General features: G+C 44.1%; 1 protein-coding gene across 32 annotated transcripts in view; it reads left to right on the top strand.

The window, feature by feature from the left end:
- Positions 1-12,449, top strand: part of MAPKAP1 (MAPK associated protein 1) — a 225,525-nt gene that overhangs the window by 193,312 nt on the left and 19,764 nt on the right. For 24 of the 32 annotated variants that reach the window (XR_011432658.1, XR_011432654.1, XR_011432661.1 and 21 more), the window contains one exon: positions 5,780-5,917. The exons of the other annotated variants lie outside the window; for them this stretch is intronic. Coding sequence is in view for 18 of the 24 variants with exons in the window: in XM_023628876.2 (XP_023484644.1) it covers positions 5,780-5,917 (138 nt within the window). In the remaining 6 variants the exon portion in view is untranslated. The remainder of the gene's footprint in view (positions 1-5,779; positions 5,918-12,449) is intronic. 32 annotated transcript variants of the gene reach the window in all.

The raw sequence follows: 12,449 nt of genomic DNA, 5'->3' as shown, positions 1-12,449 counted from the left end.
CCCCACCCCCAGACTAGGGCCGGGCAGGTCCCTCGTTCACATCCCTCCTGCAGTTCCGTGAGCTCCCCCGTCCTGACCTTCGTCACTGGGTCTGTCACATCCCTTAGCCCAGTGGCTGACTCTTGATAATAATAGTCAGGAGAAGTATTAGTATGGGTCATTAGAAATGTTTTAAGCACTATTCCAAGCACTTTACAAGTTTTATTTCACTTACTCCTCACAACAAGCCCATGAGGTAGACAGTGTTATCATGACCACTTTGTAATAACTTGGCTCATATTATTAGGGAAGAGGAAGGTTGATTTTCGAACTCAGGACTCTCACTCGGAGGTCCCGATCCCTACCCTCTGTGCGCTGCTGCCCTTACATGTGAAATGGGCTCCTGCTGCCTTCCTGACGGAGGTATAGTAAGCTCTCAGTAAGTCGCTGTACACGAGAGGACCCAGCATGGGGCTGCCCAAAGCAGGTGCCCAGTCTCTGTGAGCAGAAGCAGATATACAGTGCTGATTTCCTTTTATGGAAATCGTGTGGTTAGTTACAACGGACAGGGTTTTCCCTGTGATAACTCTAGAGCCTTGGACAGATAGTTTCCCCAGAGAGTTGTATATACATTAGAGTTGCATTTTTGTTTATTTTGAGCTGTCTTGTTAAGGAAGGATTTATATGCTGGCGTTGATGTAGGACAGCAATCAGGCAGTGTTTTCTGCCTCTGACAGTTGGTGTGATAGTTTGCTTCCAGTGAAGTTTGACTCACTGTATCTGGAAGCTGTCAGAAGTGGGAGCATGAAAAGGTCATGACGGATGGCTGTGGATAAGTGGGGAGGAGAGGAGAGCTGGGAAAGAAGACAAATGGCCTCCTTGTTTCCGAGGGAAGGGGTTGACCCTGGCCACTTCAGGCCAGCCCCCGTGCGCTCTTCTTCCTCCCTGCCATGGCTGGAGGGTGGAGCCTGCTGGGCACCATTTGTGAGAGTGGCACCGGGTTGGGCATAATACAGCTCATGGGAGCCCCTCCCAGCAGCTCAGTCCTTGGGTACTTGGGAACTGCTAGATGGAAGTAGTCTTCAGTTTAGGATCGCTTTTCATGATTATCAATTAGAGAATTCAACATACTCCTTCCCCACATTTTAAGAGTTGGAAAAGGGTGCTGAATTCTGAAGCAGAAACCAAAAGAATGTCAATTTTTAAAGTGATGTTTTCATTTTTAGTGAAACTTTTATTTTTGATAAATACAGAAAAGGAAAGGACGTAATCCTACTAGCCAGAGTTGACCACTGTTACCAGTTTGGAGCATATCCTTTTGATCTCTTTTTTATAAATATTTGCCTTGTCCTTTTTACTTAGTGTCATAAGAATTTTTCCAAGTCAAAGCTTTTCTCATACATAATTTTTCATGGTTGTGTTGTAGTCCATCATTGTTGGATTAACTATTCCTCTGTTGTCGGCCATTTAAGTTAGAGAAGTGTAAACTTAAAAGCCAGCTTCTCTTGTTTTCTTGGACATATGTTTATAACTTTAATTACTTAAAAATAGTGCGTAACTGGGGCTGGCCCAGTGGCATAGTGGTTAAGTTCACGTACTCTGCTTCAGCGGCCTGGGGTTTGTAGGTTCAGATCCTGGGCACAGACCTACACGCTGCTCACCAAGCCATGCTGTGGCAGTGTCCCACATAGAAAATAGAGGAAGATGGGCACAGATGTTAGCTCAGCAACAATCTTCCTCAGCAAAAAGAGGAAGACTGGCAACAGATGTTAGCTCAGGGCCAATCTTCCTCACCAAAAAGAAAAAAAAAAGTGCAAAAGTGACACTTTAAGGAGTGCCTCTGCCCTTCCTTCAGTGACTTTACACAAAAATTTTACCAAAGGAAATCAAAACCATGCTCAGTGATCGAAAAGAAGAATATTGATTGGCTTTCATGCTCCAGTTTGCTGTATATGAACAAAAATAGATGTGCATTTATTGGCACATTTGGATCTTTATTTGTTCCTTGGTGAAAATTGAGAGAGGAGACTAAAGACTTAGTTGGGCAGTGTTCCTTATTACATCTCGGCAGAATGAGGCCGTGCTGAGTGGGGAGAAGTGCCATACTTGGGAAGCAGAGAGCTCGGGGTGGAAATGGCGTTTCCACTAAGAAGCTCCCCAACCTTTGACAAGCACCTTCATGTCTCCTGGGGTATGTTACGTAAGACACCTAGCACAGTCCTTGCAGGCTAGTGCAGTGGCTGAGAGGACAGATTCTGGAACCCAATTTCCTGGCGTGCTTCACATTCCAGCTTTGCCGCTTGTCAGTGGTATGATCTTAGGCAGGTTACTTGACTCCCTGTGTTGCAGTCTCCTCATCTGTGAAGTAGGGATAAACATAGTAACCACCTTCTCACCACACTGTGAGATTTGAATCGATGCGCACACAGGATTTCTAACCGTGATGGCACATAGCTGGTGCCAGTTCGCGTTCACCCATCTTTGCCCCTGGCCTGGACTGCGGCCCCAGCCTCCTAACTGGCCTCCTCTCCACGAGACTGTCTCCTCCTTCCCACCAACAAGAAGACCTCGAGCTCCCAGGCCAGGACCAGAGAGGTCTGTCTTTGCTTCCACGCTGAATTCTGTGGACTCTGTTCAGCAGTGGGGTCTGGGTGTGCTCGGGAAAGTGGGCTCCGACCGTGGGCTGCCTCAGGCCCTCCAGGACTGGAAGCAGAGGGCTGCTGCTTGTCCAGCAAGGGCAGATAGGGGCATGTGGGGCCCTCCTTTAAGAAACAGACGCACACACATCTCAAGCGGAGTGAGATTATTTAATGTACAGAAGGGTTTTCTCCATCAGGAAAGATTCCCCTTCAGGTTCCTTTGAACAGTGACTCCTTTAGGCAGGCGAGTGTTTTACAGATCATTAACTACTTGACTGAAAGTCTGCAGGGCAGAGAAACTTAAAACTAAAGTGCTGGGAGCCCCTGCCAATTACAGATCAATCCAACATGAAGATCAAGTATTTCTGCTACTAGAAGTCAGTGGGAAAATGTGATTTGATTCAGAAAAAAATCGGATTACATGCAACTTTTTTGGAACACACCAATTGTTTAAATGGTGTTCCACCTGCCTGCCCATGTTGAACCTAATGCATACGTCTCCCACATTTCCATTCTCAAACCCCAGACTTGGGGTTCCCCTCTGTGAACAGTGACTGCACAATAACCCCAGGAAAGGGCGTCATTGGAAAGTGTTCTTGTGGCCGTGCAGAGCGTGGGCACTTGATGCGGAGATACTGCCCATAATGGATGAACTATACCGTAACAATTTGCAGATAAAAATAATAGAAGTTAAAGTGTACTTTACATGATAAAAGAAAGATGGAAGAGGATGAGAGTCTGCTGCATCTGAGATGGTTGCAAAAGTCCTGCTTTGTGAAGTAGGTTCTGTTGAAAAGATTGATGCAATGGGGAGTGACCTTGGCTTGGAGCAGGAGCTGGTGATGTATGTATGAGCATCCCTCTGCTAAATGGACCCAGATTTGTAGCACTAATATACATGGGAGCCCAGAACCAAACTCAGTATGGCAATAAATCAACAGCCACTTTGGGTGTCATTTCTGGTTTATATTCCACTATTGTTCTATCACTTTAATTCATGTCACTATCATCTTTTCATCTGGAACAGTTTTATATAATTTTCCAGTGGAGTTACCTGACAAATCCTATCAAATTAACAAGGTACATTAACAATATTGACTGACTACGTCTTCAGGAGTTGCAGGGCCGTAGAGCAAAATTTTAAAACCGTGTCTCTCTGGTGATGATTTTTTCCCCCTCTCTTTCTGACAAAGGCATGTGGGGCAGGGTTTATTCCACATAAGAGATATGCACATTTATTTTGCTCTGCTCGTTTTGACTTTTACGTATGTCAAAATAAGAAGCAGAAGAAGGAGGGGAGGAAAAAAAAGACACTTGCTACCAACAACCATGGCTTAAGTACTTTTCTTCTTTCAGGGAACTATAGAAATGTCCAGATCTTTAACAATTAATGACCAAATTGGAGGGAAGAGTGTAACTGGGTAGTCGTAATCTATTTTAAGTGAAATGTAATAAAATTGGTCTCCTGATAGATTCTCGCCCTCCTGAAGTCATCTAGACCTGAACGTCCAGAGTCAATTGGACTTATGACATTATGCCTAATTGAAATATGGTGTTCCTGAAATATGTCTAATGACAAATTCCAGCATTGGATTAATAAAAAAATACCAATTGTTCGTCTTTTCCAGAGACCACACAGTGATGACCAGGGTGAAGCAACCCTGCTGTGTCGTCTCCTCCGAAGACGGCGGACGAGCCTCCGCTGCAGCCTGTCTGTATAGGCTCTTGCCTTTGTCTGACACTGTTTGGGATTTCTTTATTTATAAAATGAAATAGAAACCAATGGAGTGTGTGGCACACCCCATCATAGAAATTTGTTTGTATTTGTTTTCTTTGTTAGTTTTAAATTTGCTCTCAGACTACAGTCGTTGTATGTTTGGGGGTTTTAGTGTCTTTTTTTTAATTGAGCTGTCCCATATATCTGCTTTTTCTTTTGGCCTACTAAGTTTTCTCACATTGTATTGAAAAATTTCTGAGTACGAGCCATAGGATGAAATATGTTAACTGAGTCATTTCTGTTGCAGTATGTACATTTGATTGTTTTAATTATTTCTTATATCTTTACTTCATTTTGCTTTTTTCCACTTTGACCCTGACCTTTAAACTATGGCCTAAAAATTAATTACTTTCAAGATTCCATCTGGGGCCCACTCTGGAAGGCATATTGAAGGTTTTTGTCTCGCTTCATGAAGAGATTCCTCAATTTTTGGCGAAAGAGGAAAAAGAGCATCTAGCCTAGCTGGTGTGTGTCAGGCTGAGCACATTCTGTGCAGTGACACCGGGAGAGCAGTTGCTGTGCATTTCCCAGTTATCCCAGGACACCTTCCATCGCTGGCGTTACCTTTGTTCTCCTAACACCTTTGCTCCCAGTCACTGTACAATGTGTTATGTCTGTCACAGCTCTGAAAATGAAACCTGAAGTGCCGGTAGTTGACATTCTGGATTCCTGTTACAAAGTCTTTGTGGCATAAAGCTCACACCCAGTGCTGTCTCTCCCTCCGCAGAGCAGCAGTGACCTCCACAGCCTGAAGCCGGGCTCTAAGACCGGAACGTGGAAGGCTTTATGTAAAGGACCCTTTGATCCTCCCGTGACTTCCTTTAAATATAGCTTGGATGGTTGCTTAGTGTCAGAGAAGGGAAGAGGGAGATTTTTCCTATTTTTAGTGGGTAAGATTTTTCCAAGTCAGAAACCCTTCATTGGTAGCTCAGCTATTTAGACACGGTGAGATTACAGATTTAACTGTCCAACCCAGATCTTCTAAAAAAACAAAAAAGACCGCTGATCAAAATTGGCTTTTAAATGCACTTTATATTATAGTTTATTTCATTACGATATAGAGGTAATATAGAGCTAACAATGTGTAGGTGAACTCTATATTGTGTCTGTGTTACATCTAAGAAGGCATATTTCTTAATTCCTTTTTATATCGTTTTTGGTTGTACCCCCCACAACTGACTCACCCAGGAAACCAGACTGTGCAACTTCTGCGTGTCATTTGGAGTCTCCTTATGTCTGTCTTAAGGACATTCCCCAAAGCCTTAAGAAAGAGCTCATGTCGATCCAATTTAGGATTTAGAAAACAGGTCAAATGATTACACTGAAATCACTTACACCTTCCACTTCTTGTGGCTTCTTTTTTGTCCTCCCTTTGGCCTTACAGGTATCTCTGGAGACAAAGTAGAGATAGACCCTGTTACGAATCAGAAAGCCAGCACTAAGTTTTGGATTAAGCAGAAACCCATCTCAATCGATTCTGACCTGCTCTGTGCCTGTGACCTTGCTGAAGAAAAAAGCCCTAGTGAGTAGTCCTCTTTATTTATGTCTCCTTCTCTCTTCCCCCTCTTCCCCTCTGTGTGCTGGGTGCCAGGAGAATATATTGCCACCGTGTCCTTTTTTCCTTGGGTCTGTTTAATTCATTACCAGAAATTTCTTTTTATCAAACGGGATTGTATTATGGTGCCCAGAGCGTGACATGGGTCCCCATCCTGTTCAGTCTTGATGGCAGCAGAGAAGCTTCCAGCCAGGCTCCCGACCTTAGTAGCCCCACCCTTGGGGCTGGGGGCACGAGGAGCAGATTCCTGCTGAGAATTTGCACCCACCAGAGCCCTCATTTCACGTTGTGCTCCCTTCCTCTTCTCATTTGGGGGACTTGCCCAGTCAGACATGGGCCTGCCTCCCTTCTTCCCAGATCAGGGGAAGCTGGGGGACTTCCTGTGACATCTGAAAACTAGATTTAGATATCCATCATGCCAAAAGTGTCAACACCCTCCAGATTATTGACAGCTGCATGACCTACCAGCTCGTAATTAAACTCCTGCCTGATCCTGCAGAAGAGATCACCGCCGGGTTGGCACTCCTCTGCTTAGATTATCAAAGAAGATACAGTCTGGTTGTATATTCTGGCGTATTATATTTTTGCAGTTGAGTAATTGAGTGGAGTATTTAGAGTAATCATTTTTAGGACTTGAGTCCCATCAAGGGCCAGAAAGGACACAGATCACACTGAAATGAAAAAAGTTTTAACTATATAAGGATTTGTTAGTTGCCTGGAGAAGCCTAGAAGACAGTGATTCCCAGACTCTGGTACATATCAGCATTTCCTGCAGGGTGTATTTAAATGCAGCTCCCCAAGGCCCACCCTAGTAGGTTCTGATTCAGTAACTTGGAGTACGAACTGAGCATCTGTTTTTGTTAATCCCCTTTTTTCCAGTGTCCACTAAATTTGAGAACAAATGTTATAAGGAATGGTATACTCAAAAGGAACAATAGGGAGGGGCTGGCCCCGTGGCCAAGTGGTTAAGTTCGCGCGCTCCGCTGCAGGCGGCCCAGTGTTTCGTTGGTTCGAATCCTGGGCTCGGACATGACACTGCTCGTCAAACCACGCTGAGGCAGCGTCCCACATGCCACAACTAGAAGGACCCACAACAAAGAATATACAACTATGTACGGGGGGCTTTGGGGAGAAAAAGGAAAAAATAAAATCTTTAAAAAAAAAAAATTAAAAAAAAAAAAAAAACAAGGAACAATAGGGAATGTAAAGGCCAGCAACCATTTATGATATGCTTAAAGTTTTTGAGATAATACTGACTACAGTGGGGCCTAGAGAGCACAGAGCCCCCTGGAGGGGCCTACAGACTGGCACGTGCCCATTGCCTCAGTTATGCTGGGTATTTGTTTGTCAGATTCAGCGATGCTGGGCTACATAGTCTCCTCCTTTCAACTCTTTTTTTTTCTTTTTTTTTGAGGAAGATTAGCCCTGAGCTAACTACTACCAATCCTCTTCTTTTTTGCTGAGGAAGGCTGGCCCTGAGCTAACATCCATGCCCATCTTCCTCTGCTTTGTACGTGGGACGCCTACCACAGCATGGCTTTTGCCAAGCAGTGCTATGTCCGCACCCGGGATCCAAACCGGTGAACCCAGGCCACCCGAGAAACAGAATGTGCGAACTTAACCGCTGTGCCACCGGGCCGGCCCCTCCTTTCAACTCATTAACCTACAGCTTGGCAAGAAGGGAGCACCTAGTAGTACAAGGGGAAAGGAGTAATGTCGTGCCACCCCCCTTCCCACCATTCCTGTCATCCCAGTGAGGCCTCAGCTCTGCAAGATGGCTGCCAGAAGGGGCTGGTGAGAAAATTGCCTGCTGCTCTGGGGCCCTTTCCCCAAGGCTGCCAGATTCCTCCTGCCTTTAGATAAACATCTTCCTAATCCCTCTCACTCCAGCTTGTCAGCCAATAAAGATGGCATTGTTCTAGCATCTTTCTTCCCAAGAATTCAGTATGCTTTGAAAAGTAACATTTTATCAATTCTCCATGTCTCTGAGAAATGAAAGGCCATCACTTACGTGTTGCATAGAGGGATAAGCTGGAGTCGAAAGGCTCGGGAAGAGCTAGAGAGAGGATTCAGGTTTCCCTTACACTCACACTGAGACGCTGTGCCAAGGCGGGGTGGGCTCAGGCACTGGAAGGCAAAGGGCGCACCACACCCGGCCTAGTGGGCCACCACCTCCCTGCTGCCTCCTGGCATCACTCAGTCAAGAAGTAGTGATTACACAGCTCGGTGAGTGGGGCAAAGTTCCGAGCGTTGGGAATAGAAAACAGACATAGGCCCCACCATTTCAGTATTGACAATCCAGCAAGAGAGTGTTTTGTCTTATGTTCAGACCTACTGGATGGGTCTGTGTGAAAACCACACATGTGGGTCTCCTGCGGGTTTCCTCCTCCCACTCTGGCTCCAAAGATCTAGAAATTGTGACACTACCTGGAGCAAAGAAGTGCACCGCCCCAGTAAAACACTTGCTAAGTCCCTGCCCCATCACAGTGCTTTTCACACCGTGTTCTCAGAGCCCTAGGTCCCCGGGGACCTCAAGCGCCTGTGTGTGTGCGCACAGAGTTGGGCATGAGGCCTCCCTTCAACCAAAGGAGCTCCACTTTCTTCTTTCCTATTTTGAGATTCTTCATTTAAAGAGTCAACTGATAAAAAAGATTTTGCTGCTTAAAAAAAAGGTTGGGGCCGGCCATGTGGCTAAAGTTCCACTCACTCCACCTCAGTGGCCCAGGTTCGCAGGTTAAGATCCCAGGCGCTGCTGACCTACTTCACTCATCAACCATGCTGTGGAAAATATGCAAAATACATACAAAAGAAAAGGATGATTGGCACAGATGTTAGCTCAGGGCTGGCCTTCCTCAAGCGAAAAAAAATAAGAGGAAGATTGGCTAACGGATGTTAGCTCAGGGCGAATCTGCCTCACCAAAAAAAAGGTTTGAAAGTTATAGGCTTACAGAATAAAGTCAGACTCCTCAGCATAGCCTTTACAAACATTGACCACCAGCTGACCACTGCAGGCTCATAGCCCAGAATTTCCCATCCTGAACTCAGGCCGTGGGCATTGTGAACCACTGACACACAAACACACCTTGAATTCTGTGCTGCTGCCATTCCCGCTGCCTGGAATACACCTCCGCTCTGACCCTCCCTCTACCTTACGGTCACCTTCATTTCCCCACCCCCAGCCCACTCATTTTTCAAGATCCAGCTCCAGGGCCAGGCTCTCTAACTTCGCCCCCCAGAGTTTGCACACATCTCTGGTAGGGCACCTCACACAATGTGCTGTGTTTATCTCTTTGAGGTCAGCCCTTCTGTCGCCCCCTCATCTCCCTGCTGAACTCATCGACCCAGGGACTGGGTTCTCTGTCCTCAGCCCCTAGCACATGCCTGCACAGTCGTCCTCAATGAACGCTGTTGTCTTGACTGAACTTAGTGAGGCCAGAATTTAGAAACCAAAAGTTAGTCAACATAATTTATATTGCAAAGTGCCCAAAGAGATATTAAATGAATCAGCTTGATGCTGTGTTGTTTTTTGTTTTACGATTTCCAGTATCTTCATCAAATTAATTCAGTGAGTTAATCTAAAAGTTCATCTTCGAGGCCGTCATCAGACCGCAGAATTAATCTACGGGCTTCTTCTCCTCCTTTTTTTTTTTTTATAAAGGATTAATGGTAACCCTTTTTATCTTTTGTGTCTGTTGAACCTTAGAAAAAAGTTATTTTAACAGCACTAAAGAAATGAAAGTCACTATATTTCATAAGTTTAGCCTGTGATTTTTATCAGCATAGTGATGTATGTTTGTAGCTGAGTTTACATCAAAAATTATTCTTGGGGCCTTCTTGAATGAATTATGGCAAAGAGAGAGAGTCTAGAATAGATAAGGTTTTTGATTTCTGCAATATATTTCCTTTTTCATGTTTTTATCTCTCCTAACACAAGTGTCTTGCTGAAGACTGGAACGTGTGACCAACTGGAATAATGTAGTTGTGGAAACAGAGCAGACGTGTTATTAAACAGACTTCTTTACAGAAAAGCATTAAGTGTTGGGAGGATAATGAAGTTGTCCCCGGTTTTACTTGAGACATGTTTGTCAGAATTTTGAACAGAAAAGAAATGGTTTTTAAAACCTTCAAATATGGCCAGTTTGCAGTGTTTATTGAGAAAGCCACTGTCAAACCATTAATTTGGTCGTCATAAGGAACACAGCTCAAGTTTAATTGATGCCATATCCGAAAAGTACGTGAATAGCTGACTTGGCAAAGGCACTGAGTATTACAGCGCCTGCAGTGAAACACATAATTACATGTTTGTAGAATCAGAAAGACCCAGACTTTGAAGCCTCCTCCACGAATGGCAGTTCTGTGGCTCTCTGTCCTGTCCCTAACTTCTCCCTCTTAGGCCGTGTTTCAGAGGGAAGATTTATGGCTCTGTCCCTGTGAGTGTTTAAGGACTGTAACTTAATGATTAAATAGATGCATGCCTCAAAAACATTGTACATATCAATATGGACTCTTACAAGAGTTATTTGAGAAGATCTGTGTATCAAAAGCCTTGAGAAATTAAGAATAAATTCTGCCATTCTAGATTAAAAAATAAAAAAGCTGCCTGCTGCCATTATTATTCAAATCAGTGATTTCGCAGTCTGGTTTTGCCACTCCTTAGGATATCTTTTGCTATTTTGAAGGATGTCACAGACCTCTAACAGATGAATTAATTTTAATTCATTTTGACTGAACAAAGATGTGTACGGCACGTAGGAGAGGAGAATGTTTTCCTATCAGAAACTACCATGGCTGAATTGTGTCAGAGGAATAATTCTCCATCCTGATGCAGGTCTAGACATAGGCTTTGAATGCCGTGGTCTCTCTTTCCAGTGCTAGCCTCGATTCCAACAGTGAGACAAAAGCAAGGGAACTTTCTGTGAAACTGGCACCCATCAGAGATTCTCAGACTGGATTTAAATAAAGTACCACATCAACCATGCCTGGTCTGGTTTTATCATAGGAAGCTTGTGCAGGTTTAGAGTCTTTAAAGGAAGCAGCCTATCATTAAGAAATCAGATTTAAACCTTAATAAAGTAGCTGTCATCTTTATAGCTGAAAAGGGCTCTGTATCTCAATTAAGTATAGATAATATAAAATCTTAAGGAAGCAACATAATAGAGGTAACCTGATTACGTTCTCTTGCAATAGTACAATTTAAAGGAAATCTGATTCTGTTGATGCTGGTTATGCTGGTGGGGGGTTGTTTGTTTGCTTTTTATGTCCAAAACACTGTTTGGATCCAGGACGGGACTCCTTGGGGTTATGAGTTAACCACAACTGCAGGAGACTGTTAAACCCTCGTGAGTAGAAGCTGCTGGATATTTGAGATGAGATTCAGTTAAGGTTATGAGTTAAGTTAGCTGGGGTTGTTGGTGACCTCCCACTTAAATGAATCTTTCGTTTCATAAGTACTTGACAAGATCTGTAAAGTAGTGTATTTAATTTACTAATTAAATTAAAGCTACTGAATAATGATTTGTCCACATTGATTTAGCTTAAACAGAAAAGATCAGCATTGTTGTGATCTTCAGCAACCTTAATGGCCGAGCCAGTTAGACACAAAGGCCTCTTGTGTTTTATAGGTCAGAAGTACATAGGTAAGCCCGGGCTGTAATTGAATTGCCTGCACTGCACCCAGCAGTTGCCGATTTCCTTCGCCTTCCCGTTCCATTGTTGCACTGGGGCTTAAGAGAATGTTAACGCGGTAATAGGCACAGGGCCTTCCCCATTATACGTCTTGCTATCGAGCGGTTCTGCATGACTAGTTAAAGAAGATGGCAAGAAGATTAATGAAAGCAAGGCTAATACAGAAGGGGGTACTTTTGCAAGACTTCTACCGAGGAGATATTAGAGCTGAACCAGAGCTTGGCTTTTTCTTTATCCTGTGACCTTTGAACCTGCCTTACTGTTGAGAGCTGCCAGGGAAGTCGACATTTTGATTGATGTTGGTACACGAGTCAGTCTTTCCCATTGAATTCCACATCTGCAGGAAAATAGCTTTTCCAGCAGAATTCATACTGGCTAGAAGTGATAGCCAAATTGATGGCTGAAATGCTTTTATGTAGTTTTCGTTTAAACCGAAAGGTATTTGATGGTTTAATTCAGTATCCAGTTTTCATAGATTATAAGCATTCACTTATATGTCCTTAATGGGTTCATCAGCTCATAGCGAAGGACCAGTATTAAGAGTGTTCAGAGGTTTGCAGCCAGAGCTCCAAGCAGGCTTTATGGGAGAGTAAAAGCAGTCATCAAACAAACCTTCACCATCCTTAAAAAAGAAAAATCAGTCTGAGAGCCTGGGCAAACTGACTTTGAGGTTTTTGTAAATAAAGCACAGCGTCTGACTTTTTGGAAAGCTGTGGATGGGGAAATCTGAAATCTCGCCTCCAAGCCCCGGCTCAGAGGCTGTCTTGATCCACCCAGATGCTGGCTTCCCTGACCTTGTCCTTGGGACACTAGC

The sequence above is a fragment of the Equus caballus genome, chromosome 25, assembly GCF_041296265.1.
Source record: "Equus caballus isolate H_3958 breed thoroughbred chromosome 25, TB-T2T, whole genome shotgun sequence".
NCBI classification, from domain to species: Eukaryota; Metazoa; Chordata; class Mammalia; order Perissodactyla; family Equidae; genus Equus; species Equus caballus.
Note: the sequence above shows the minus strand (reverse complement) of the source record. Positions and strands in the feature narration are given on the sequence as shown.